This window comes from Tribolium castaneum, chromosome 6, assembly GCF_031307605.1.
Source record: "Tribolium castaneum strain GA2 chromosome 6, icTriCast1.1, whole genome shotgun sequence".
NCBI classification, from domain to species: domain Eukaryota; kingdom Metazoa; phylum Arthropoda; class Insecta; order Coleoptera; family Tenebrionidae; genus Tribolium; species Tribolium castaneum.
Window position 1 is genome coordinate 6,445,523 of NC_087399.1, and position 27,179 is coordinate 6,472,701.

The 27,179-nt window shown below is 34.9% G+C and overlaps 3 protein-coding genes and 3 long non-coding RNA genes across 13 annotated transcripts in view; 3 read left to right on the forward strand and 3 right to left on the reverse strand.

Annotated features, from left to right (window-relative positions):
• Positions 1-1,014: 1,014 nt before the first annotated feature.
• Positions 1,015-1,666, forward strand: LOC107398484 (uncharacterized). Its single transcript, XR_001575323.2, has 2 exons — positions 1,015-1,461; positions 1,508-1,666. It is a non-coding gene; the product is annotated as an uncharacterized LOC107398484 (long non-coding RNA).
• On the reverse strand, positions 1,619-19,336 carry LOC662166 (transducin beta-like protein 2). Of its 4 annotated transcripts, XM_008198559.3 has the most exons (7): positions 11,093-11,492; positions 10,797-10,985; positions 6,291-6,514; positions 4,030-4,216; positions 3,782-3,967; positions 1,932-2,117; positions 1,619-1,881 (listed from the first exon to the last, which is right to left on the reverse strand). In XM_008198559.3, the coding sequence occupies exons 1-7, from the start codon at positions 11,220-11,222 to the stop codon at positions 1,664-1,666; spliced, it is 1,320 nt and encodes a 439-aa protein (XP_008196781.2). In that variant the 5' UTR covers positions 11,223-11,492; the 3' UTR covers positions 1,619-1,663. The 4 variants fall into 4 exon arrangements, with proteins under 4 accessions (XP_008196781.2, XP_064213399.1, XP_064213400.1 ...); XM_064357329.1 differs by lacking the exons at positions 1,619-1,881; positions 1,932-2,117; positions 3,782-3,967; ... (1 more) ...; positions 6,291-6,514; positions 11,093-11,492 and adding exons at positions 6,842-8,409; positions 11,505-11,612; positions 19,306-19,336; XM_064357330.1 differs by lacking the exons at positions 1,619-1,881; positions 1,932-2,117; positions 3,782-3,967; ... (1 more) ...; positions 6,291-6,514; positions 11,093-11,492 and adding exons at positions 6,842-8,409; positions 11,505-11,624.
• Positions 10,862-24,310, forward strand: LOC135266483 (uncharacterized). Its single transcript, XR_010334551.1, has 2 exons — positions 10,862-11,001; positions 24,115-24,310. It is a non-coding gene; the product is annotated as an uncharacterized LOC135266483 (long non-coding RNA).
• LOC107398483 (uncharacterized) lies at positions 20,191-22,703 on the forward strand. Of its 2 annotated transcripts, XR_001575322.2 has the most exons (3): positions 20,202-21,589; positions 21,644-22,034; positions 22,094-22,703. It is a non-coding gene; the product is annotated as an uncharacterized LOC107398483 (long non-coding RNA). The 2 variants fall into 2 exon arrangements; XR_010334700.1 differs by having other exon boundaries at positions 20,191-22,034.
• On the reverse strand, positions 24,306-26,145 carry Chchd2 (Coiled-coil-helix-coiled-coil-helix domain containing 2). Of its 2 annotated transcripts, none has more exons than XM_064357335.1 (4): positions 25,999-26,145; positions 24,738-24,901; positions 24,487-24,690; positions 24,306-24,434 (listed from the first exon to the last, which is right to left on the reverse strand). In XM_064357335.1, the coding sequence occupies exons 1-4, from the start codon at positions 26,088-26,090 to the stop codon at positions 24,424-24,426; spliced, it is 471 nt and encodes a 156-aa protein (XP_064213405.1). In that variant the 5' UTR covers positions 26,091-26,145; the 3' UTR covers positions 24,306-24,423. The 2 variants fall into 2 exon arrangements, with proteins under 2 accessions (XP_064213405.1, XP_008196780.1); XM_008198558.3 differs by lacking the exon at positions 25,999-26,145 and adding an exon at positions 24,949-25,089.
• Positions 26,122-27,179, reverse strand: part of LOC662061 (mutS protein homolog 4) — a 35,010-nt gene continuing 33,952 nt past the window's right edge. For all 3 annotated transcript variants that reach the window (XM_015982680.2, XM_008198553.3, XM_064357327.1), the window contains one exon: positions 26,122-27,141. In XM_015982680.2, the coding sequence (XP_015838166.1) occupies positions 26,152-27,141 (990 nt within the window). In that variant the 3' untranslated portion in view covers positions 26,122-26,151. The remainder of the gene's footprint in view (positions 27,142-27,179) is intronic.

The following is a 27,179-nucleotide window of genomic DNA, read 5'->3' on the forward strand; positions in this document are numbered from 1 at the left end:
GCCCCAAAGTCATTCAAAGACGCTCAAGCGACGGATTTGCTTCATTTTGACGGTGGTCAAGTATTGAAAAGTTAATTTATTCCTAAACTCTTAAAGATAGAAATATAGTGTCGCAGACTTTTTTGTAGAAAATTCAATTCTCTACAACCTTGTTCCTCACACTTTTTTTGTATCTTCAACCGTATTCGCAGCGTTCGCAAAAATATAAGGTGGAACGCAAATTGGTAATTCTAAGTAATAAGTCTTAGCGCACCGTCGCATATTTATCAAAACGCTGTGAATACGGTTGAAATTACAAAAAAAGTGTAAGGAACAAAGTTGTAGAAAATTAAATTTCCTATAAAAAAGTCCGCGACACCATATTTCTATCTTCTTCAGTTCAGGTATAAATTAACTACAAGTTATTGACTAAATTAGCGATTTGTTAAGTTTACGTGACGATTTAGTTTTTCAAAATTTTCCAAAAAAGTTTTTGTTTAGTTTTTTTTTTAACTTTTGAAAAAATCTTCTTACGGACTGCGCCAATTATCCAATTTTTACACATTTTTACTAAATTTGACAACAAAACACCATTCCAATGTTGCGAATACGTAGAAAAGGAAAGTGTGACTACTGACTGCGCCAATTACCAGGTTTTTCACCAAATATTATTAAAAAAACATGTTCTTTGGTTACAAAAAAATATGTTTCAGCTAAATTAACGAGGTCTTGAAATTCATTAACGCATTCTTTCAGAAGTTAAGTAAAATTTTAGTTATTTGTTATACGAGATGATGAAGAGATTGTATTTGTACGAGTATAAAAGTTAAGTTCAGGAGTGATAAAGTCACGAGTACATAAACAATCTTTATCTTTGTGTATAATATAACATTTTTTCTACAACAGGACTTCAAGTTTAGGAGAAACTCGCTCTCATTCCGTTAATCCTTCAAATTAGTATGTGGAATTTGTAAATTTAATTAAATAAAATTAATTTAAACCATAAGAAATAGTTTTAACTGCCACAGAAAAAAATGTTGTGTTTTTTGTCTGTGGTTATTGGAACGTGTTTTGTGTGCTGCATAAGTGGAAACTTCAAAGGGAGTGATGTATTTGATGTTGCCTATATTACGGATAAACTGCTGAATTTTATCAATTATTTATTACGTTTTTGCGCCTTTGTTTTACATATTTATGTTGATTTCACTGTTGTTACATCTCCCGAATTTGGGTATGATTTCTTCGTAAAATACAAGATGATAAACGTAAGAGCAATGACTCCAATTACCACAAGCAAGCAAAGGAGGCATTTTACAAGACTGAAAAAACCGCGCGATTAGTTTTTGAAATTAGTCAAACGTAAAACACTTACCTGTTAATAAGACAACACATTTTGTGTGTTTGGTGTGAAAAAAGTTAAAGCTTGACAGGAAAGTGTCAATAAATAAAAATGTATGTGCCTGACGTTAGAGACAAATATGGGTGAGTTTACCGTGTTTGTGTTCGCTTATTTACGCCTTTTTAATAGAAAATTGGAATTTCTCAACGATCGGAAATGCACCATAATTTCCACCTTTGTTATAGTGTTTTTCCTGATAATTCTCGTTGTGGGGATCAGCATTTGTCATTGAAACAGCAGTTGCAAAAGTAATAGAATATATTTCTCGTAATAAATGAACGAAATTTATTTGTTTTCAATCGACTTGAGGAACGTTTCGCACTCCGTGATAATTTTCTCCAGCCGCTCCTTCGTTGCTGAGGTCTGATTGGACTTTAATTTTTCTTTGGATGTTTGGATTGTGCAACGGTATCCAGTCACATTATGGAAAACTCGAATGTACTTATCTCCGGTCGTTAGCACATATTTTCCCATCGCATCAAAGAGAAGCGAAGTAATTCTCCCTGAAAACACATAACTCACCCACGGCCCCATAAACTACCGTGACCTTTACCTGCATAAATATTGTCAATAGTGTAGTCGTGATGACCCGTCAGAGTCGAGTAGAAAGCTAGGGAATCGCCACTGGCGATAGCAACGACTTCAGCGTTCGGTGAAAGGCCAATCAGCGAATAGTTCCCGACTTGGTTGTACTTCCCCGTGATTTTCAAGCGCGGGTCTTCGCCTTTCTTGTACTCGACTTAAAAAAAGATACTAATAAACTGCTAAATAAATAATCATTTTCTAAAAGTAAAATATTGCAAATGCTGGGTATACGGAGGACTATAACTTAGGAGACGAAACAAGATATCTTGGACCCAAAAAAATAGTACGGTAGAGTAAAAATGAGGGCGCTTCGAGCATTAATTGTTTCGGCGCCAGATCGTTTTAAATTAATTTAAATCCAACCAATTCATAATTACTTGGAAAAAATTGCAGAAATGTTAAGCTTTGCACTCTTAACAGATTGAGAAAAACTGACGACTAATATTTTCGTAAGAAACATGAGAAAAAAATTATTTAATGTTTAAAATTTGTGCTTTGTCCCGTATTTTTGAGACGCTGCGAATACGGTTACAGATACAAGAAAAATATTAAGAAGAAAGTTGTAGAGAATTAAATTTCCTTTAAAAAAGTCCGCGAAACCATATCTCTATCGTCAACGGTTTAGCTCCCAAAGACGCTCAAGCGACGAATTCGTTACATTTTTTCGGTAGTCAAGTAACAGAAAGTTAATTTATACCTAAACTGTAGAAGATAGAAATATAGTGTCGCGGACTTTTTTATAGGAAATTTCATTCTCTACAACTTTGTTTCTTACACTTTTTTTGTATCTTAAACCGTATTCCCAGCGTTTTGATAAATATGCGACGGTGCGCAAAGAATTAGCAATTTGCGTTCCACCTTATATTTTTGCGAACGCTGCGAATACGGTTGAAGATACAAAAAAAGTGTGAGGAACAAAGTTGTAGAGAATTAAATTTTCTAGAAAAAAGTCCGCGACACCATATTTCTATCTTCAACGGTTTAGGTACAAATTAAGTTTCCAATACTTGACCACTGGCAAGATGAAGCAAATCTGTCGCTTGAGCGTATTTGAACGACTTTAGGGCCTAAATGGTTGCAGATTTGGATATGGTCTCGCGAACTTTTTTGTAGAAAATTTAATTCTCTACAACTTTCTTCCTAAAATTTTTCTTGCAACTGTAACCGTATTTGCAGCGTTTTGAATAATATGAAGCAGATTGCGAATTGGTAAAAGTTTGAATTTTTTTAATATAGTTTAAGATATAATTTTTGCACTATTTTTATCTCCTGTTATTGAGAATTTGATGCTCTATCTGCCTGTATTTTTTTATTCGCCTTGTGCTAACCGTTATTTAATTACAACAATTTTTATAAATTTATTATACGGTAATGGAACAACTGCGCTCTCTGGCGACATTAACGGAACTATCAAGGACGGGGACGTTTTATTTGTACGTCGTTTCATATCCTAACCTTTAGATATCCGTAGTTTGGTATTAAAATAAAATTTGTCAAAATAAATATGTGATATGCTAGACTTGGACTAAAAACAATTTTTACCCTAAAAGTCTAATTAATTTTTTTTAAGAGTGGCGCATTTAATAGGCAGAAGTTAAAAGTGTAGTTACTTCTTTTATTAGGGATTTGCCTTGAAAATTTTTTTCTCTTATATATTAAAAAATTTCAATGAATATTTAGTCAGTCGTACTTACTGTTTTCATATTTTATAGCGTTTACAATTTTTTACCTAGCATTTACTATTTTTACCTAGTTTATTACTATTTTCCCCAAGCGTTAAATTTTTTCCCTAAAAAATACAAAACGAAAAAATCTCACTTTTGGTATCGAAAAGCTTCCAAGTCCCATCTTTCGACACGGTGGCCATATGCGAGGAGTCCGCGTCGAAAGCCACGTCATAGACCCCTGAGGAGTGTCCCGTTAGGTCAAAAACGCGTTTGATTTCTTGAAATTCGCCGCTTTTCGAAAAAATCACCTCCCAGACTCGAGCGTCTGGCGCGAAACCTTGAAAAAATGACTCATTTTTCGTTCAAATTCCTCGTGACTGAACACTGTTATTTTATTACCTGACGCGACAACAAATTTACCACATGGTGAAATTTTAGCACATGTGGTTGTCATCAGGTAGGTGTCAGTCTGGGCCAAAATTTGGCCTTTGAGGTCCCAAATGACCAAATCCGTTTTATTGGAACACGACATTATGTATCTGCCGTTGCTGGCGATTCCCATACCGATGACGTCGGTCTCGTGTGCCTGGAAAACGTGATTCAACTCTTACGTGGCCGGGAAATTATTATGTTGAAATTTGATGACTTGATGAGTCTCAGTTTATTGCAGGATTAGGATTTTTTGGACGAAAAATTGCAATATGTAGAGACTCTACCGTGTTTATTTTGCTCAAAAAGGCCCAAAAGCGACCAAAAAATTATAGATTTTAGTGCGTTTTCTTTTCAATAACTCGTCAGATATTTCAAAATTGAGCAAAAAAAACGACGAAAAGACGATAAAATTTTGCAAATATTTGCACATTTGTCTGGCAAACGTGTTAAACGCTCAAAAAAGGCAAAAGTTATGTAATTTTCGTATTTGGTAATTTTTTGGTTTGTTTAAAAATTAAAAGTCTAATTCAAAAACAGAACATGATTTTCGCAAAATAAAACAAAACAGTTTCCACATAAAAATGATTAGGTAATATCATCAATTTCGATGTAATTCGTTTTTCTTTTTTATTCAATTTTAGGTAAATTTTTCAAAAAAACTTAGTTTTTACCTCAAGAAGACTCGAAGAAGGCTAAAATAATAACCAATTTTATTATAGGGTGACTTTGAGGTCTCATTATATAGAAGTTTTGCGAAATAATTGTTTCTGATTGAAAAACGTGCTCAAAAAAGGCAAGAATAGGATAATTTTGGATATAATGTGGTGATTTTTTGGCACGAAATTTCGTGAAAAACTGAGGATTTTAGCTTTAAAACATGTTTAAATGCTTAAGAAAGACAGAAATACCATCACTTTTGACCAAAATTTATTGTTGTAAAAAGTTTGTGTACAATAAAACTTTTATTTTTATTTCAAAAACGTTTAAAAAATCAAAAAAAAAGAATTCACAGAATTTTCGGTCCAACGTAATGAAATTTCGATTGGTTTTTGCAAAATTGCGAGAGAAAATTTCTGCTGGCTGTTAAAAAAAGAAAAAGGAAAATAATAGTTTATTTGAACAACTTCAGTGATTTTTCACTGCCTTTCACGAAAAACTGACAATATAACTTCAAAAACAAGTTCACATGCTTAAAAATATTTAAATAACACATTTTTCAATCTAACTTTATGGTTTTTCCGCTTATCTCTGAAGAAATTTTCCTCAAAAACGAGCTAAATCGAGTGAAACAAATCAAATAAAGCCTTGGTATATCTTATATCTTGCAAAATAAAATTCAAACGCTCTAAATCGCACAGAATAAGCTGAAATAACATCGATTTGGATCAAATTTTATGATTTTTCAACACTTTGATAAAATAAGAGAGAAGCAAAAAGATAAAAACCTCGTTGTGTGTAATTCTAATTATCGATAACTATTTATTTTATTTTATTTTTTACTTTAATTTACCAGAAACATAAAATCTAATACAACAGTAAAAAATGTTAGTTGTCGTTTAAAAAAATCAAACCGAAATCACTGAATTATATCGAAAGAAACATCATTTTGCCTTTTCAGAAAAGTTCAGCGTATTTCTAACCCAAGAACGCATTTATTTCGATTTTTTTCTAAAATAAGCCGAAAAATCACTAAATTAGGTCAAAACTGAAATAGTTTTGCTTTTTTTAGGCTTCTAAGCATGTTCCTGAAAATTTAGTATTTTTGCAAGAGAAAGAAATTACTAAATTGGGTCAAAATATCGAAGATTTTTTGTCATTTTACACCCAAAAACTACAATTCTCCGCCTTTTCCATAAAGTAAGCAAGTTGCTGACCTAGAAATTCAGTCCATTAGCGACGTTTCGCTAAAATCAGACCGAAAAATCACTTAATTAAGTTGAAACATAGTTTTGCATGTTTTTAAGCCATGAAATTTCGACCGAAAAGTCATTGTATTACTTCTAATAATTAGCAATTATTACGAATTATTAATAACAATTATTATTATTTTGATTTATTCGAGCGGTTAGCAGAAACGTTTTCAGGCGAAATTTTATTAATAATTTAAAAAACGCTCCGAAATCGACGAAAAATCATCTGAAAATTCCAAGTTATGTTCTACGTAAACTGTCTTATAACAGTCGCAGAAAAAATATAGATTTAACCCGGGTCAAGACTTGAATATAGACCTTGGGGAACGTCAGAGCCTTGGTGGCGTGCCCCAACCACCCGTCTTTCTTTTTCTCGATCTTGTACACTTCGATTGCATTTTCGTTGTGCTTCTGTATGATAAAAGCCTTGGAATCGGGGCTCCACTTGACGAAAGTCGGATGGTCAAACTCGACGTTGACTCTCAGATTTTTCACATCCTTTTGCGCCAAATCCTTGGAATCCCACAGGATAACGGCGCGATCTGTAAACAAACAAGTGCAAGCCGATACGATGGGGAAAAATCAAGCGGTGCGGTGCTAGTCATTTGTTATAAATAATCCCCGGTTTCGTAACACCACCTACCTACGCGATTGTTATTTTTGTCACGCTTTAAGTGCATCCAACTTTCTCAAAGAAAAAAACTCTTATCAACGTGTGAAGTGAAACCGTTCATATGGGAGTTCGGTTATTTTGATCGTTCTATAAATAGCCGCTTTCACCACTTTCACTTTCGTTTTTTGGTTATCACATGTTTTTTTGGTCGGAGTGCATCTCAATTTCCCCGACTTTCACCCAAATAAAACACGAGTTAATTAAAAAACGGTTTATTAAAAATAGATACAACTGTATCACGTTTCAGCACAGCCTTTTTGCCTAATTTAAACAAATAACAAACAAATGAACACAAGTGACTTAAGTCTAGGGTAATACTATTTCACATAAACGAGTGGCAAACTGGCTGAATCTACAGTCCGTACAAAATGTAAAAAAGTTGCTAGGAACTTTAGTCTTGACCACTTTGTACACTAATTACGTCCTTAAAGTAATCAAAAAACATAAAAACTTGCATTGATTCCTGCGTAAATATCACGTAATGAGATTCACTAGGAACACGATATCACATAGTAATGACAAATGACGCGTTTAATAAATAAAGCATGATAACATGTCACATGATTTTGTAACCTTTATTTTCTTTCCTAACTTTATACAGCATCAGTTCCATGCAGGCGCAAGCGTCCTCGTAACTGTTATGGGGGCCACTTTGCACCTCGCGCTTCAGAAACGTGGAGACGAGCGACCTCAGCGAGCGCTTGTACGGCAGCCCGTTGTAATGGGGGAAGGACCACGCCGTGTCCACCACAGTCTTATGCACAATTTTGAGCCCCCTGAGGTCGTTCTCCAGCCCGTGCCCTATGAGGATGGTGTCCGCACTGATGAACCCCCGCAGGTCGTTCTGCACCTCCTTGAGCGTCTTGGTCGCACTCGGCTTCAAGTCTTTTGCGGTAATCCCCGAAAATCGGGTATTGTAATCGACAATCTCGTTTTTCGGCTTGACGTAAGCGTCGTACACCAAGCGCCCGTCCATGGCCACCACCGTGACCTTGGTCACCTCCAGGCCCGCCACAGTGTAGCACATCTCACAATCGAGGGCGTAAACCCCATAGTTGCCATCACTCGGGATTGATTTTTTTTGCCGCGTTTTGACGAAGCCCTCGCACGGGCCGTTAACCCCACTGACAACACCGCTCCACACGTGGAGTTTGCACGTCGCACAGCCCACTGAGCCCGGCTTGCCTTTGCAACACGAGTAGGTGGCGAGTGCGTTAACTGTGTGTAGCTTTCCCCAGTGGTAGTTACACCGCTCCTGGGTGAGGTACTCCTTATTGGTGGTGAAAAACCCGCGTCCGCACCGCACACACACACGTTCGATGCCTTGGTCCTTCGCAGGATCGTAGTCGGGTTCCGAGCCCGAACTTTCAGATTCGCTCGAATCGCTCGAGCTGTGGCTGTCATAGCCGCCCTGATTCGGGACGAATTCCCGCGCGTTCACGTCGAAAATCGGCGGTTTGAAGTGGCTATAGTTGAAGAAAACGACCGAATTGTTGTGCGATGGCGAATGTACAGGGTAGCCCATCGCGAATAGCTGCTCGTAGGTGAGCAAGTGAGGGTGTAACAAGTCGGCGAATGTGCGCTCCGAGATGTTGAACTTGAGGCACTGCCTCAGAGGTTCCGTTTTGAATTTTTTCTTAGCGTCGGGGGAATTTGGACGCCGGTTTTTTCGCTGACGACGCGATAAGCCCTTGCTGCGCGGGCTGGACTCCTCCTCGGGGAGATTCTCCTTGTTCGAATCGGGGTTCATCTCGGGGGGGTCTTCTGTACACAAAATAATTAACGCTAGAGGTGTGCTTATTGCAGGAAAACTGGCTGGATGTTATATGGCATTCGACGCGATCTAGTTGCTGACGTTCAAATATCAAAATATCGCTCATAAAGTAATCATTCTCGGCCTCCGCTTCCATACATAAATCCGGAAAACTTTGACATTTCCAATTTTAAATTAATGTTCAAGTCCAGGCCGATTATTTAAATAAGCTACAGTCACAATCATTGAAAAGTCGTCATCAATCTTATCACATTTGCTGAGAAACTGTGTTAGAGCATTAGGACACTATACAGGGTGATTCAAAAGTCGCGGACCATCTCTCGGGTACCGATAGCTGAGATTCAACTGAGTTAAAACTTCCAATGGCAAAAAGTTGTTTGAGCCTTTTTTCACGAGATAAAGCTCCTCAAAGTTAGATTTTTATAATAATAATAATAATAAAGGGCCTTTATTGAATAAAATTAAAACATAATTACATTAAGTTTTTAGCTTTTCGAATTACATTTTCTAGCACAAATGCAACGCTAACATATACCGGGTGAGTCAAGTTTTACACTCAAGCACTTTACACTTCTTTGTAATTTATCTGAAATTCTAAAAAAAATCGTATGTGATTTTATTGTCTAGAAGAACGTTTTGACCAATTTGTAAAATGTTTACTTGCATGGTGTGTTTACCTATTGAAAAAATCAGCATATTATACTTTATAACATTAATTAAACTAGTAAATCCGACAACATGGGAAAGAAAAGAGCAACAAGTGAATACGATTGTTAAAAAAAAAACAAAAAATTAAAAAAAGTTGCTTGAAATAAATTAAACAGTACAGCTTTCTAATTCTTTCCATAATTCCCAACAATTAAAAAAGGGTAAAAAAAAAAATAAACTTACGAGTATAATGATTTACATTCGTTTAAATTAAGAGATTAAATTTTACTCGCCAAAGTTAATTATTTCACTTGGCTGTACACAGTGATGTTAAAATTACGTCCACTTTTCTTTTTTAAATTCAATCAAAAAAAAACTCTGAAAGGGTAAATGTCGCATGTTTAGAAAGTTTGGAGTCGTTTTCCAGTTTATTTTTAAAGACATCATTAGCCTTCACCTTACTTCGTGATGTTTGCTTTCCAATTCTCCGAAACATGAAACTAATAGAATAGAAATTAAAGAAAGTATTCCCGGGTGTTAGTTGGGTTCAGCCAGGTACTCGGGAAGGATTACCTTAAACTACCTGTTTACAGGTATAAAATGGGATTTAAATTTTCCACAGAAAATACAAAAGTATTTTTGTGGAATGTAACTATGAATTTGCAATTGAAATTGGAACGAAGCCAGTAATTGAATTACAATTATTGAAGAACAAATGAATTATTTATTGGCTTTATAAATAAATATCGATTGTATACAAAAAATATTGAAAAATCTGGGAATGGATAAATGGGAATGGTTTCAATTCGATGCTTTAATCTTTTCCCATGAAATACCAAAAAATAAGTTTTTTTTTCCAATTATTGTAATAGTTTTTTCATTATTAAACTGAAACTGAAATAGTAAAAAACCTAAGGCGTTTTGAGAAAAACTCTATACATATTTATTTTTATTATTATTTTAATTTTTATATTTATAAATTAAGTTTTTATTTTTCTCTGTTCCACTGATTTTAAATTTGTCAAATTTTTCTTTTAGAGTGAGTTTAGCACATTTCTGACCTATATGACCTCAAAAATGCAGTTGCGCGGTGACCTTTCTTCACATACAGGGTGTTTAATTTAAATAACATTTTTATTTTAACAGTACACTGGTTTTATTTGTCAATAGTCTTTCTTAGAGAGAGAGTTTAGCACATTTCTTACCTATTTGACCTCAAAAATTGAGTTGCACTGCGGCCTTTCTTCACACAGATTTGAAAGGAGATTTAAATGAAACATTGCAAGAACATAATTTTCAAAAATACCAGTTTCGTGTAATTAATTGGAATAAAAACGTGAAACAATGTCTTTTATTGGTTTATTACGATAATAAAACACGATTATTTGTTAGTATTTCCAGTGGCATAATTGAGCTGAAAAAAAAAACGACAAAATAGTAGAAGAAAACCTTGTCGATGTACCATTTGATACTTTTCCGGTGGTGTTCGATTATTTCTACTGTTCTTAACAAAAGTTAAATTAGTGATTTTAAACATGAATTTTTTGTTATTTTAATAACCTTGATGGTACAGTTCTTACACTTCGAGCGTCTAAGGCCAGTGCACGCAATTAAAACAGTTTTGGCGTAAATAATTGGGTTCGAACAACTTAGTAATAGTCTCGATATTTTGATATTTCTCGAGTGTGTTGTTTCTAGGCTAGCACCGCACCGCCATGGGGGCACCTACCTTCGGCACAAGACGCTAGATATTTCCCGGAGGCCGAATAATCAATGTTGAGGACTTGTCCGGTGTGGCTTTTGAGCGTTTTGAGCAGCCACGGATTGGTGAAATTTTGCGGCTTATCAGCGCGATTCCACGTGGGTTTTTTCTTGGATTTGGCGACGGGATCTCTCTTGGGGCCCGACGCTGGCTCATCTGCAAGCAAAACATGGTAAATTTTCGCCCAACTAACCTCAAAAAGCACGTGACAAGTGACACTTCGGGTCGCAAAACAATCGAACACCGGCTTGCTCGGTACTCACTTTGATGCTGCTCCTCGTGCTCGATTTTGAACAATTTTAAAATGTAAAACAGCAATAAAACACTCCCGCCGAGGAAAATCGCGACAAGGACGCTCGGACTACTCAAAAAACCCGCAATCATTTTCTCCATTTCGTTTTCGGCAAAATCCAGCGCGCTACTGACTCCTCGTGTAGGGGATTTGGGGACGCATGCGCTTCGGGTTGGTAATGGTCTGGCGGGCCTTTTCGAATTTCATGCGGGTTTTGCGCGTTTTTTCGATGTTACGATGGGGCATTATCACACGGGGATCCATTCAGTTTTGGCGAAATTCACTCGACGAAAACTGGGGGCGAACTGAACGCGCGCGCTCGACTCAACGCGGTATATACCTCTTTCTTTATGTGACGTGTCCTCGAATGCGCGGATACTTACATTTATTACACATTGACGAACTTCGGAGACAGTTAGGGGGCCCACGAACGCTCATTGAATGCATCTGATGACTCGCGACCATTCGGAGGCACTTTAAACAACTCACAACTAATTCCGTTTATTCAATGACGCATTCAAGTTCCGCAGATACTTATTAGAATGATGCAAACGCCAGGGAAATACGCAACGAGCGGAAAAGGGCGCTTGGGGCTTCCCCGACGCAGTTTCGGGGCAAACCCCAAACATTTTCAAAAACTACCCAAAAAACACCTATTCTACGGAAAAAGTCTTTCTTCACGATCCGAAAAACTCAATAACTTCTTTATTATTAGAGATTTTGACTTTTTTTTATAGTTTATAGATACGTTTCTACTGTATATTGTAAAAATATTGCGGTATACAGGGTGTTTGGCGTTTTTTTCCAAAGCTCTCTTTGCAAAAACGCTTTTTTCTTAATTTTAGTCAGCCCCTAAGCTTCGGTCATATCATGTGATACATCGTTGTAATCAGGAAAAAAAAAGACTTTTCAAAAATACGAGTATTAAATATGGCGTCCATAAGAAAAACCAAAGTTGAGTGTTGAAACTCTGACATCAAGTACGCCTTGGAAAAGGTGATGGCAGATTTAGATTTCTTGTAAAAAAGTGCCTCAAGAATCTCCATCTTAAAAACGCCTAGTTCTTTTGGTTTTCGCTTAAAAAAATAAAAACAAAAATATATTTTTTTTATTTCTCTCAATAATTCAAAAACTAAAAATGACACATCAAATATTAAAGAAACAATAAGGTTATGTTTTTTTTCAAATGGAGTGAATAATTTGATTTTTTTGACGAAAACATGCTTCATTCAAAAAATTATTACAAAAAAAACTAAGAATTCTAGAAAAATATGACATTCACTATTTTAAAGGAAAAAATTGAAATTTAAAGCATGTATTTTTTTAACTTACTGCAATTAAGAAGATAAAACAATGAAAAGATTTGTAAATTGAATAACTTTAATATTTTAAATGGTACTCCCTTTTTTATTTTTCAACTATTTTTATCTAAAAGACCTTTAAATTTTCTTTCTAAAAATATTACTCCAAAAATATTTAACTTTGAATATAAAAAAACTATTAGCTATTTTTTCAGTAGTTGAAAAGTGAAATTTTTGGCTAAAATAACTAAAATTTTAATAATTATGAGGAATTTTTAAATTAATGTCAAATATGCCGTAGAAACAGCTTTAATCTAAAAAAAGTCAATATCTTAATATTAAATAAGTTATGGACCTTCTTCGGAGCGTTGGAACAGTTGGCTGTGAGTGTTTTGACAACAAAATCGCGCCATGATTACCTTTTTTAATTCAATTATTTGTGGTTTCAGGAAGTTATTATTCAAATCAACAAGTTGATCTTAACGATTTGCAAAGAAATTCATAATTAGAATGCAAAAAAACGAGTCGCGGTGTTGCTATGCATGAAATGATCGTTTAAAGTCATGTCTTTGCCCAATTTTAAAATAATCGAGTTGGCCGTTGATCGGAACAAATGTCAAATTTCCATGGATATATCGATTGTTTGACGTAACGCTATTCTTTTATTTTTTTAGATAACTCGATAGTTTAGCACTTCGGATCAAAGGTCACCAGATTCCAATTTTGCTTTGCATGGCTACCTGCGTTTGGTAAATTTCCAAAGCCTTCTTGGTTTTCCAGGTAACGTCATGCTGTGACGGTTTAAAATTAGTCCTGGGGAGTAACAGTGAGGTTCTTTTGTTACTTGGAAAACACCTTTCGCCAGATTTGTTGTGAAAGTACGTGATGATAAACACGGCTTTTGGAAAAAATTCATATTTAATACAATTATATCGAAGTTTTTGTTGCCCGGACCATGAAAATAATTAATGGAAATATTTTTATTTATAATGAACCGCAAAAATACACAAAAACGTGTTTTTATTTGAGAATTTCAAAAAATCCCAGAAGGCTATAGGTCCAGTGTCATTGATGTTACTGAATTGTTTTTTTGGGTGTAAATATTTATTTCTCGTAAATATTTACGCGAATTTCTAATTTTATTGCGCACAATAAGTCTTAAAATAATTTTGCCACGTGTCATTTGAGCGAGGTTATGGTCACAATGGCCAACTATGATCTTCGCTTATCTGCGCTGATAAAGCATTGGTGTCTGCGAACAAAGCTATTGTTTGATTTTTTGAGGTTAATGATAAGGCATCAACGACCTTAGAAATGCGTCCCCAAGTCAGGAAATTGCGGTACAAAGAAAACAAAGACATTTGGGGGTCTTTTGGGGCTTTATCAGTGGAAAATTCCCAACCAACACACGACCATGATTACCCGCGTATCGATTGTTTTTCCACCATTAAGTTGTCATAAATAAATATTTGATTAATTGGATTTTAGTTACAGTTGACGTGGCTTTGGTGCGCGACTAAATCGTAATTTTCTAGTTTTTTTCGGAATTTATTTCACCGAATGACATTAACACCGATTCGTATAGGTCAAAATATGATATAATTTGAATATTGCTTATCTTTGGAAACTTTGTTTGAAAAAACCGTTGTTTTAAGGTTACGACTGTCGTGACTCATATCAAAGTGCAGTAATATCCACGGTCTAGTGGGCCGGGTCATTGACAGTTTCTCGAAAAAAAAAAGAAAATCGCGCCACTTTAATTACGCACACGCTGTACATGCAGTTGGTAGTAATGCGAAATTCAAACAAATCAACAGTTTATCACTTATGCGACCTTTTTATCGTTTGTCAAGGCTCGCACATGATTTGCCTTCGAAATGAACGAGGAAATCGATGAATTATGGGTGACAATAGGTGCAAATTAATTACGCTAGTTTCCTTTTTTTTTCTTTAGCCAACAGATAATTTATATTATTTACCTTTATTTAGCAAAAACTCAATTATTGCGAAAAATTTCTTAAAAAATAAGCCAATAAATCACAGAATTATGTCAAAAATTACATAATTTTTGCAAGTTCTGAGGATTTAAACACGTTTTTAAGCCAAAAATCAAGTTTTTCTTCCTGTTTTTATTAAACTGGAACGAAAAAATCTCCAAATTTGGTCGAAAATTTTCTAAGTGTTTATTTAGAAAAAACTCAATTATTCCGCAAAATTTCTTAAAAAATAGGCCAATAAATCACAGAGTTATGTCAAAAATTACATTATTTTTGCAAGTTCTGAGGATTTAAACACGTTTTTAAGCCAAAAATCAAGTTTTTCTTCCTGTTTTTATTAAACTAGAACTAAAAAATCACCCAAATTTCGCCAAAATTGACCAGAAATTTACCTTTTGCAAGTGTTTATTTAGCAAAAACTTAATTATTGCACATAATTTATTAAAAACTAAGCTAATAAATTACAGAATTACGTCAAAAATGACATTATTTTTGTACCTTCTGAGGATTAAAACACGTTTTTAGACAAGGAATCAACACTTTCTTTCTGTTTTTATTAAACCAGAACGAAAAAAATCGCCAAATTTTGTCGAAAATGGCCAAAAATGTACCTTTTCTAAGTGTCTATTCAGCAAAAACTCAATTATTGCCCAAAATTTCTTAAAAAGTAAATCGATAAATCACAGGATTATGTCAAAAATTACGTTATTTTTGCAAGTTCTGGTGATTTAAACACGTTTTTAGACCAAAAATCAAGTTTTTTTCCTGTTTTATTAAACTAGAACGAAAAAAATCACCAAATTTGGTCAAAAATGACCAAAAATTTACTTTTTTCTAAGTGTTTATTTAGCAAAAACTTAATAATTCTGCAAAATATTTTAAAAAGTAAGACCGTATATTGCAGAATTATATCAAAAATGACATTGTTTTTGCAAGTTCTGAGGATTTTTCACGTTTTTATTCCAAAAAACAAGTCTTTTTTTGTTTTTTATTACACTAGAACGAAAAAATTTCCAAATTTAGTCGAAAATGTGACAAAATTTATCTTTTCTAAGTGTTTATTTAGAAAAAACTCAATTATTGCGCAAAATTTCTTAACAAGTAAGTTAATAAATCACAGAATCATGTCAAAAATTACATTAATTTTACAAGTTCTAAGGATTTAAACACGTTTTACACCAAAAATCAAGTCTTTCTTCCTGTTTTTATTAAACAAGAACGAGAAAGTCACCAAATTTGGTCGAAAATGAGCCAAAATTTACCTTTTCTAAGTGTTTATTTAGAAAAAACTCAATTATTCCGCAATTTTTTTAAAAAATAAGTCAATAAATCACAGAATTATGTCAAAAATTACATTATTTTTGCAAGTTTTGAGGATTTAACACATTTTTAGACCAAAAATCAAGTCAAAAATCACCAAATTTGGTCAAAAAGGACCAAAAATGTACTTTTTTGGGCAAAAACACCAAAACGGAAAACGTCAATTTGACATTGTCAGGATGTTTTCACGGCCAACCAAGATAAGACAGTATTGCACGAAAGTTACGTCAGATTTTGATAAGATTACGAAATTCCAGTTCAATTATTAAAAATGATTCAGAAATTATTTCAATCGTTATCTTACTTGCTTCCTGCTATCACGAGGCGTTCAGACGTCACGCACCACACAAAATGAATAAATTACCTAAGGGTTGTTGGTGTTAAGGGCCTTATAGGATTTGCCCCTTCCCCGAACTTAATTGTTTTCTAATGGCATTTCGGGGTGACTAACAACTTTCTCCCGTTATCAGCAAAAGTACAGTTAAATTTTTATAGTACTACAAGTGGTCTAGTGTCAAGGCCGGAATTTGATACCGATCGGAGTCATAGTTCACCGAAATCAAGTAGGTGTGTTGCAATCACGTGGTATAAGTGGGCCATGTCCACCACCTACGAAAAGTTGGCACCTGTCATGGCTTTTGTTTTACCATAGCCGACCCGATACCATAATCATAATCTTTAGAATCGTGGTTGGCGTGTGATGCAATCACTTTCACCGTTTGTTTCCACTCGCTATTATTAAGTAATGATAAGAAAGTTGCGTGTTAGATAAGAGGGGAGGAGAATAAAGATCGCCGTTTGCGACGTGTTCTTGGCGTGATGCATTTTTTTTAATTAATTGCAATTAATTAACGTTTACACGGTTGGCAGGCCTTTACGGTTTCCAATTGATTTGCGCCAAATTACAAACAAGTGAAAAAATTTCAATTAATTATAATTACCTGATTTATTTTAAATCTGGTGGCCACTTTCACGCAGCAATGAACTCTGACACATTTCGTGCGAGCGAAACAATTGCAAATGCGCCACCTGTCAAATAGTACAACTGCTATTCTTTTGTTTTAGTTCGTCATCGTTGTAATTTAATCACTTATTTGTCTTACCAGAAGCAGATTGTGGGAAATGTTTTCCCGTGTTAGTCATTAGAATTATGGTATTTGATGCTATAACGGTAAACAACAAGTTTTATTATCTGTCATTTTCGCAAGACAAATATTTTGGTTCTCAGGTAATGTCTGGCAAAACTAATGATAGGTTTGCAGGTAATTAAGTACACAAATTGAGGCTTGTTTTTGCGAAAAAATCTGACTTTATATTTTTTTTAAGTATCTCAGACACATTTGATGTTAATGACAGCGTCATTATTTTTTAGAGTGTAACGGATCAAATGTCGCAGTGATAAAAATCAGGAAAAAAACGTAAAATAGTATTAGTCTTATCAGGAAAGTGATTGATAACTGTAGGCGAGAATGAAATTATCGTAAAATTTTGATTTTTATCTCGTTAAGAAACTTTGGCGAAGTGAAATTTGTGGACCAGATCATTAAAAATGCGTAAAAAGTGAAACTGTGGTCTTCGGAGCAATAAAACACTCAGACTCAATTAGAAATTTTTCGCTAATTAGTTTGTATCAGTCTAAAATACTGGTACTTATTTTTAATTTAAAGTTAGGATATGAAACAACGAACAAATAAAACGTTCCCGTTTTCGATAGTTCCGTTATTGTCGCCAGAGGGCGAAGTTGTTCCATTACCATCAAGTTTTCAGAGCAATGAATTTGGAAAAATAGTTGTATTTGTGTAACGGTTAGCACAAGGCAGACAAAAAAATACAGGCAGATAGAGCATTGAATTTTCAATAGTATGACATAAACATAATGTAAAAATTTTATCGTAAACTATATTTAAAAAAAGTTTGAACTTTTACCAACTTGCACTCTGCCCCCTATTTTTCAAAACGCTGCGAATGCGGTTACAGTTGCAAGAAAAATATTAGGAAGAAAGTTGTAGAGAATTAAATTTCCTTCAAAAAAATCCGCGAGACCATATCCCTATCTTCAACCATTTAGGTCCCAAAGACGTTCAAGCGACAGATTTGCTTCATTTTGCCGGTGGTCAAGTATTGTAAAGTTAATTCATACCTAAACCGTTAGAGATATAAATATGGTGTCGCGGACTTTTTTGTAGAAAATTTAATTCTCTACAACTTTGTTCCTTACACTTTTTTTGTGTCTTCAACAGTATTAGCAGCGTTCGCAAAAATATAAGGTGGAACGCTAATTGATAATTGTAAGCGATAATTCTTTGCGCACCGTTGCATATTTATCAAAACGCTGGTAATAGGGTTGAAGGTACAAAAAAAGTTTAAGGAACAAAGTTGTAGAGAATTAAATTTTCTACAAAAAAGTCTGCGACACCGTATTTCTACTTTTTACAGTTTAGGTATAAATTAATTTTCCGTTACTTAACCACCGGAAAAATGTAACGAATCCGACGCTTGAGCGTCTTTGGGACCGAAACCGTTGACGATAGAGATATGCTTTCACGGACTTTTTTAAAGAAAATTTATTTATCTACAACTTTCTTCCTAACATTTTTTTTGTATCTTTAACCGTATTCGCAGCGTCTTGAAAAATACGAGACAAAGCCCAAATTTTAAACTTAATTTTTTTCTCATATTTCTTATGAAAATTTTAGTCGTCCGTTTTTCTCAATTTTGGGTGGATTTAAATTAATTTAAAAGGATTTAGCACCATACCATATTTTTGTATTCAAAAAATCCTACGATTTTGTTTCTCGTTTCGCCTCCTAACTTCTAGTCCACCGTAGTCTAATTAAAAATGTTTTTGGCATTAATTTGTAATACTCAAACACGAATTGTAAAAAAGGATGTTCCGTTAGTCATTAAAATAACACGAAGTGTTGTACATGTTGTAATTTAAAGACAACATGAAATTTTTTGCTGATTTTTAAAATAAATTTGCGAGGTCAAAAAATAGCACCAACATTATTGAAAAAAATTACTATTTATAGTAACTAGGTCCCTAGTCTAGTACTAAACCATTTTAGCATATTTTTCCATTGCATTTGTATTTAATTGCAACTGTGGTTTGGTCGAACAGTTGGCACCGCTGCTTATTTTCGTCAAGTCAAAGACTCACTCAGATAATATCTATTTGTAGAACAGCAATTATGCGTCAAGCAAACAACAACAAATCTGTTTTGAATATTTTTTGCGAGTTGTTTTATCAAACAATGCCAAGAAAATTAGCCTTCTAATAAACTTTATCGTTTGTAATTGCAGACATAAACCCAAAGCCACAGTTCAGTATAAATTTGAACTGGATTTTTCCGATAAAGGTGGATTTATCCCAATTTGGAATTTTTCTAAATTGATTGCAAAACTCGGTCCAATTTGCTGATAAATGTCTCGTTTCACAACCTTCTAAACCATAATATTGATGATTGTAACATCGCCTTTCCCATGATTTCGTATTAGCACACCGTATTTGAAACACTTTTCATCGATTTCGTTACATAAACACCCACCACGTCCCCCAAACCGACCTGATCTTCGTCCCATCGAAACGTGACCTCGAATTGTTCGCAAAAAACAAATTGATAAGCAAGCCCGAGGCTTGATTTTTATTAAAACACGCGACGTAACGACTACACGTGGCTTATTATCGCTGAAAAGTCTTTTCCCAAGCGGATCACGTGACCATACAGGGTGGTTCTTTTATTGCTTCCTTTAGAAACTATTTAAGTGCTAATGTAGCTAGAGCTTTAAAATTTTGTACATAACTCTAATCGACCATTCTGAGTTCAATTAAATCATTTTCAAAATTGCTGAACTTCCGGAACTATAAAAAATTGGCGCCAACTTTGAAATTTTAAATAGTAACCACCTACTTTTATTGCATTTTTGAATTCGTCCTTTGAAACTGACCAAAATGTACCCAGGTTGTTGGTACTTATCTGTCATAGTTTTTGACGTATGTCAATTTTTTTATGCAAATTTTTATTTACAAGGGTTTATTCAAAATATCACAGTTCTTGAACCTTTAACAATAAGTGAATAATTTTTTTTGTGTTTTATAACCTAAGGCTTAAAGGGTTTTCTCAAGTTTTTATGATTATCAAATGTCAAACTGCAAGGCAACTATGATTTTTTGAAGATGATGATTAAAAAATGATTACAAAACAGTGTTTTCAAGTGAAATGACCCTGTTTTTTCAATTGCAATCAAAAGAACATCGATTTTTATTGTGACTTTTATTAACATCTTCTATATCTAACTCTTACGGTTTTTTAAATAATCGCAAAAAACGGAATTTTAGCTCATTATTTTAATTTATTTCGAGTAAACTTTTAAAAAATACGATAAAATTGTGCTATTAATTAAAAGAAATGTCCTATTTGTTCCTCATTTTCATTCAAGAAGTTCAAAATTCGATGGCAGAGTGACTGAGTTACTTTACATAATTTACTAAGTTATAATAAGTCATAATTAAATATTATTGTTTTACTGCTTATTCGATAATAAATCAGCTAAAAACTAAATACACTTGTAAAGTTTGATAGTTGTTGACCATTTTGCAAGGCCTACTTGATTAACGATGAAAATTACAAAGTAAAGTATATTTTTTGGGATTATTTTAAGAACTGTAAAAGATAGATATAGGTATAGGTTGCAAAAAATCACCTCAAATGTAGATGTTCTTTCGATTTCCTTTAACAAAATAGGGTCGTTCTGTTTGAAAAAAAATGAATTCTAGTCGTATTTTAATCATCATTTTGAAAAAATCATATTAGCCTTGAATTTTGACAGTTGCTTTAAAAATTCTAGAAGGCCCTTCCAACTTTCGGTTATCGAATGCAAAGTAAAATATTCACTTATCGCAAAGGGTCCAAAATTTTACAAAAATGACATATGTCAAAAACTATGCCAGATAAGTACCAAAACTTTATTTTGAAAAGGAAATTCAAAAATGAAAAATGCAATAAAAATGTGTGGTTACTATTTAGTATTAGAATTTAAAAGTTTCTAGTGTGAACTTAGAAGAATAACCCTGTATATACCTATACGAAAAACGAGTTTAATTGTAACATTATTTCCTCAATTTACCACAGTTACTCAACTCGTCCATTAATTTTTAAGCCACGAAAAACACAGGATGTTTGTTGCTTAAGTGAAAGTTTTCACTCGTGTAATTCGGACATTTTTGACAGTTGTTTAGCTTTCTACAGTTAACGAGGTGGCGCCGAGCCGGACACGGCCGTCTTGATTACTTTAATCTTTTTTTGAGGATGATGATGCGGCACAAACAGTTCCTGCATCTTTAAATTTCAAGGTCGTGTCGTCACCACGTTTCAAATACTAATTACTTGTACTTTGCTTAAAAAAAATCAAGTCTGCATGAACCGTTGTAGGCTTAAGATAAGGGAGATAATTGCCAACAACGTAATTACGAATTGTACTATCATTTAATGTACTATATTGTAAAAATAGATTAGAGTGCTGTGAAAATTTGACAGTTGGCCGCATCATGGCCCACTTTTCGAACGTTGAAAGTTTATCAAAAATGGGCCAAAAGGATAAGTTTGGACGGAAATAGACAAAACACATTGATAGTTTCTGCATGTGTTTATTTATAATTAATGAATCAAAGGTCGCGATGCGAGAATAATTTACGCAAAATCGTGACGTCAGCATAAACAAGTTGAAAATCGTCCATTTTTATAAAACAAAAGAACAGTCATGTGATGCCAATGCCACCATAAAAAAGGAACTAAATCATGTATTTATTCCGCATCGTGAGTTATATTTTTATCCGTTTGTGATAAGCAGGTACAACAAAGACCATTTTTTAACACGACTTAATTACAACTCAAACAATAACAGATGAAGACAATGAATTGAATCAAGGCTAGTTTTTTCCGAAACTTTCCTTCGAACAATTGAGACAAAGAAGCGCAACGACACGTAATTAATTAGATAAAAATATGTAAATTTATGCCGGAAGTTCAGCAAAACCGCAAGTTTCAAGGCTTGACAGATAATTTTCGATCTAGTTACCTGGTTTTTGGAGGAAGTTGCTCCAAGGCCGCCTTTGCTTACTTAACTGTTTAGCGTGCTGTCATGTGAGGCCATTTTGGTGGATGCGCCGGTCCCAGCCTACTTGTTTTTCTCATTTACGTAATTATTTATGTAAGCACAGTCTACTTTCATCGCAGATTTCGACTGACCTTGAGTGTGTTTTGTTTAATTTTGACCTACTGCAATTGTTATATAGGTAAATGGGTAATTGACGAGTAGTAACGCATTCTCTTTTGTATCAATTACTTTGTTTAGTTAGCCTCGATTTAACAAACGAAAAATAAGAGTAACCACCGGTAAATCCAGTTGGCCGCGTTTGTAAAATTTACCGCATCATCGAAGAATGCCGCGGTGATCATAGCCTACTTTCCCGTAACCCAGTTCAGCGAAAGTAAGATGAGTGGTTGCAGTTGTTACGTAACTGTGGTGCATCGAACCTATAGGGACCTTCGTTTTTTTAACCCTAATTATAGGTTTGTAAGCATCGCGTGGCTTGGCCACGTCACTTATCGGACGACGTGTAGTTTATTGACCAGACTGATACGCGGAAGAAACAATTAAACCTTGAATGTTCTAGTGGAGTAGGCCATGACTGAGGAACTGAAGAATTTGCTCGCCTTCAATTGGCACGACTGTGTCATAATGAGTGGTTTGTGGGAACGCCCACAAAAAGTAGGACCTTCGATTGTCTTTTGTCGGTTTTTTAACAATTGAAAATACAGTGTTGCCAACTCAAAATATGCAGCAATCAAAGCCGACTGTTTTCACCAAATTAGAAAATTAAATATATGCAATATTGTGTACAAGATTTAATTTGGTGTTTTTTTTTGTCCGAAAAAATAAAGATATTTTAATTATCGTTTTATTTAAGTGATTTTTCGGTTTATTATAGCGAAATTTTGCAAAAAAAAACACTGTTTTTGACCTTATTTTGTGTTTGTTGGCTTATTTTGGATAAAATTTCGCCCAGAAACGAACTAAATAGAGTGAAACAGGCAAAATACCATCAACTTCAATTTGTTTTTATGATTTTTAGGTGTGTTGGTTCAAAAATCACAACCCAACTAAATCGAGTGTTATAGAGTGAATAGATGTCAATTTTGATTTATTTAGATTTAGATAAACAAAAACATAAGCTCCAGTGTAACTTGATTTTTCAATTAGTTTTTGTAAGATTTTCCGAAAAAATTAGTTTTTAGCTCAAGTTTTATAAAAACTCTAAATTTTTCGAATTTGCCCAAAATGACTCGAAAAAGTAATGTATCAGTCTCTCAAATATTCCAAAAAAAATAACTGTTGCCTAATTTTTCTGCTTATCTTTCAAGAAATTTTGCATAATAATGTTTTTAAAATTACGATTTTATTTAAAAATTTTTGGGCGAGCAACGGCGGCACCGTTGTTTTCAAACAAAATTTGTGGGCCTTTGGCCTGACTTTACTATTATGTGTTCAATAATAGTTGAAAAATTATGTTATTTTTTGAAAAAAGCTGTCTCCTTAATTTTTTTATTTTTTAGTTGTATATTGGTATGCAACCACCAAAACGCTAATTGGCCTGTTTATTTACCAATTAGTAATAATTAAATCGAGCGATTTTTCCGTTGTGTCACGGTCTGTTTTGTGCAATCCGATATTTTTAATGGACGTTGTATGTTTTATTTTTTTGTTAGAGATGGAACCGTTCCAATAACACCACGCAAGTGTGTTACGTCAAAAGAATACAATTTGGACGATATAAACGAACCTAAATTTAACTCTTCATTCATCCTTATCTTATGTAAAGAAAGCAAGGCTTCAAAAATTCCGTAAAAATCCTTGAAAGTGCGGAATAAATTTAAATTAGTCATTTACCTAGCTGTTGCAAAATCTCCATAAATCTGTGTGCGAAAGTGATAAATTAATTCTAAATCACTTCCCTGTATACAAATGAGCGCGATTTTCTTCTTCGCGACCACGCAAAACAAAACGAATATTATTTATCGCTTTATTTCTTATTGTTACAAAATGCAATTATGCACAAATAAAATTATCGTCAATTAAATAAAGGAAACACTTTCACAAATAAACAGTGTCTGCATATTTTGAATTGCAACTTGGGCTAAAAGCTTCCGGTTATCACCGCAAAAAACGGGGGATTTACTTAAAAAATGTGCGGGCGCCATCTAGCCCACGACGGCCACACTAAATACAGGACGCCTTTATATTACAAAATTGTTTTTATTTACATCGTATGTTGTTTGTTATCAATTTTGTAATGTGTTTTTGTTTTGTTCCAGTTCTTATCATGATTACTCGGCAAAATGAGTCTGACCTTGGCGCGCCATCTGGTGACAGGTTAGAGGATTAGACGTAGAAAACTTTTTTTTGTGGGACTTTAAAAAGAAAAAACCTTTTCTACTTCAAATTCTATTAAAACAACTATAAATAACAAGTAACCAAAATAAATTATAAAATATAAAATGAGCGGTTCAACGAGGATGCTTTATTCAACTTTGAAACACTACAAATGGATCCAGTCCATCAATTTTCTACCATGACTGTCTTTATTGATTTAATTAATACTAGAATTTAGCGACACAGCCTAATTATTGGACACCTAAAAACACCAAAATCAAGGAAATATTCCATAAATAACACAGCCAACTAACCGTTCCTAATTTTGCATTGCTGAATTGCTTCGTTAAAACCTTGGCACAAGGTCAAATCACTCTGTGTCGAAGCACACTGCAAAAACTGCTTGATTTCCCAGGCGCAGGGCCCCGTGGGCTCAGCCGAGCCACTCTGTTGTGGGGCTGCTTGTTGTTGTTGGGGCGCTGGGGCCGCTTCACTTGAGCCACCGCCCCCAAACATGCCTAAAACAGCATTAACCCCCGATTTTTCCAAATAAATGTTAACCAACCTGTCAGGCCCGCCCCAATGGTGTGCCCAATGGCAGACCCCACGGCTACGCCACCCGCGGTCGCGGCCATCTGCCCGAACAGTCCGGGCTGTTGGGGGGCTGTCTGGGCCGGGGCTGGCGCCGGTGCCGGGGCGCTAGGCTGGGTCCTTGCGGGGACAGAAGTCCTAAAACGGAATGACATAACCACACTTTTTCAACACGTGATTTGTACCTTGGCGAGGGGCTCGCGGAACGTCCACGTCGTGGCATTTTGTTTGTTTATAAAACACGTCTCTTTCGCACGAAAACTGGGATTCTATTACGTAAAAATCGCCTGACTTCGCGACTTTTATTCGAGGGTGAAGTTTCTAGAATGTGCGCTATTTTTAAACGTTCCAGAAATCGGCGGTCTTTGTCTAATCGCGCGCGTGTGAGTGAAATGGAGAGTTGACGTGATGCGTAGATCACACGCTTTGTGTGACGTCACGTGGTAAAGTCCGTCAATATCACAGGGGCGTATTATTTATTTTTAGCCTTTTTATAATTAATTGCACAAATTTGCGCAAAACCGTGATTTGTAAATACTGTTTTGAGATAAGATACAGAACCGTACGACTGTCCCATGCAAAAACACAGTAAACAACAATTTTTTAAATGTATTTTGCTTTATTTGTACGCTTAGATTTATTTAAATACTCGTTAGCAATTTTGTCTTAATTAATAAAAACACACTTTTTTTCATAAACAGTAACTGCAAAACAATATTCCTTTTCCGAGGGGAAAACACAGGGACGGATCCAGCAATTAATTTCGGAGGGGGGGCTTCGAAATTTTTTTAGACTGTTGAAACTGTTGAATGAAGCTTTTATTGTTGGCATGTTAAAATATTTAAATAAATGGGTACAAAGTTTAAGCCCAAAAAAACTTTTTATTTAAGGAGTAGTAGTACTTTTACACTAACTCTCTAAAATGTAAGAAATTAACAGTATACACACAGAATTGCTAAATAATTCATAAAATGAAGAATTGCGAAAATTTCGTTACTGTTTTCGGCAAGTACGACACGTCGTCACCAGAGGGCGTCTAGTTAATTTTATTCTCGAATATGTTTTAGATATTTTAATACTCTTATCTTCAACTGACTTTAAAAAACGATATTTTTAACTTAAACAAGGGCAAGTCATTCGGAAAGACTGTTTAAATAAGTTATTTTTAGATATATGTTTGAAAAATTTTAGCATTTTAGCTAGAGGCAGCCGCGTAGATTTAAAAAAGTACTTACGAATATTGCCGATTTTCTTTTCTCAAGGGTGGCTGCCTGGTGGGCGGCGGGGAGCGCCAGGGCTTGGCCGGAGCTGCGTTTCTGCGCCCCATTTTGACAGCAATTTACAAATCAAAAGTCAAAAACACAACAACTAGATCTTTATTCAAATCATTACAAATTGAAGTTTTGTTCGTTGAAATCGTCAGGAGTCTCGAAAAGACTTTCCGGTGGTTGTAAATACTTATTGACGATATTGTCAATATTTTCTTTATTTTCCTTATAATAGCAGTTCGGAGTGGCGGAACCTAACGAATGAAACTGCTCCGAATTTTGCGAAGCAGGGAACGAAAACGGTTTATTTTCAGCCGCCGCCATATAGTCGGAGATACTCTGCGGCTGAAAATTAAACTCTTCGTTCTTCTTCTGCGTCCCAAAACTAAACTTGAATTGTTTGACATCGCGTTCGTACGAGTTCAAGAACTCGTCGAAACGTTTCGCGTTTTTGTCACTGAAGATGGACATATCGAAGGTGTTATTGCTCGAGAGCTTTCTTTTAAAGCTTGTTTTGGTTTTCTTGGGTTCCGGTTTCGCCGGAATCACTTCCACACCATCGTCTGTTTTACGCCCAAAAGCCAAAAATTCCGAATTTTGGATTTGACGAATGGACGGCCTGTTCAAAATGTGTGACAGGTATTTCGAATAATCTGATTGGCTCAAATTCGCCTCGTAAATCTTTCGGTCCTGTTCGGCAAACTCCTCTTGTATCTCCCTCCGGGTGAGTTTCTTAGGCGGAATGAAGCGCTTGTTGCGCCTTATTTTCTTAAAACTGTCTTTGCTCGACGAAGAGTTGCTTTTTGACTTGGTTTGTTCAATGGACGAACTATCGGCCAATAATTGCGTAGTTTCGTCCCCACTTTTTGCAATAAAATGCAGCGAACTCGAACTTGTCTTTGATTCTTTGTTGGTTGTTGTTTGGTCGTGGAGACTTGGCGAAAAACTGAACTGGGAACACAAAGGTGAGTAACTGATGGATTCGGAACCATCTGGTCCACTGTCAGAATCCGATGACCATAGGGGACCGTCAATTATTCGAACTGTGGGGAAAATGTGTTGGCGGCTTTCTGATTTCGGTTCTTCGGACGCGGTTTTGTACGAACTGGACTGAAAATAACAATGGAAAATTGCACCAGAAAAATGAC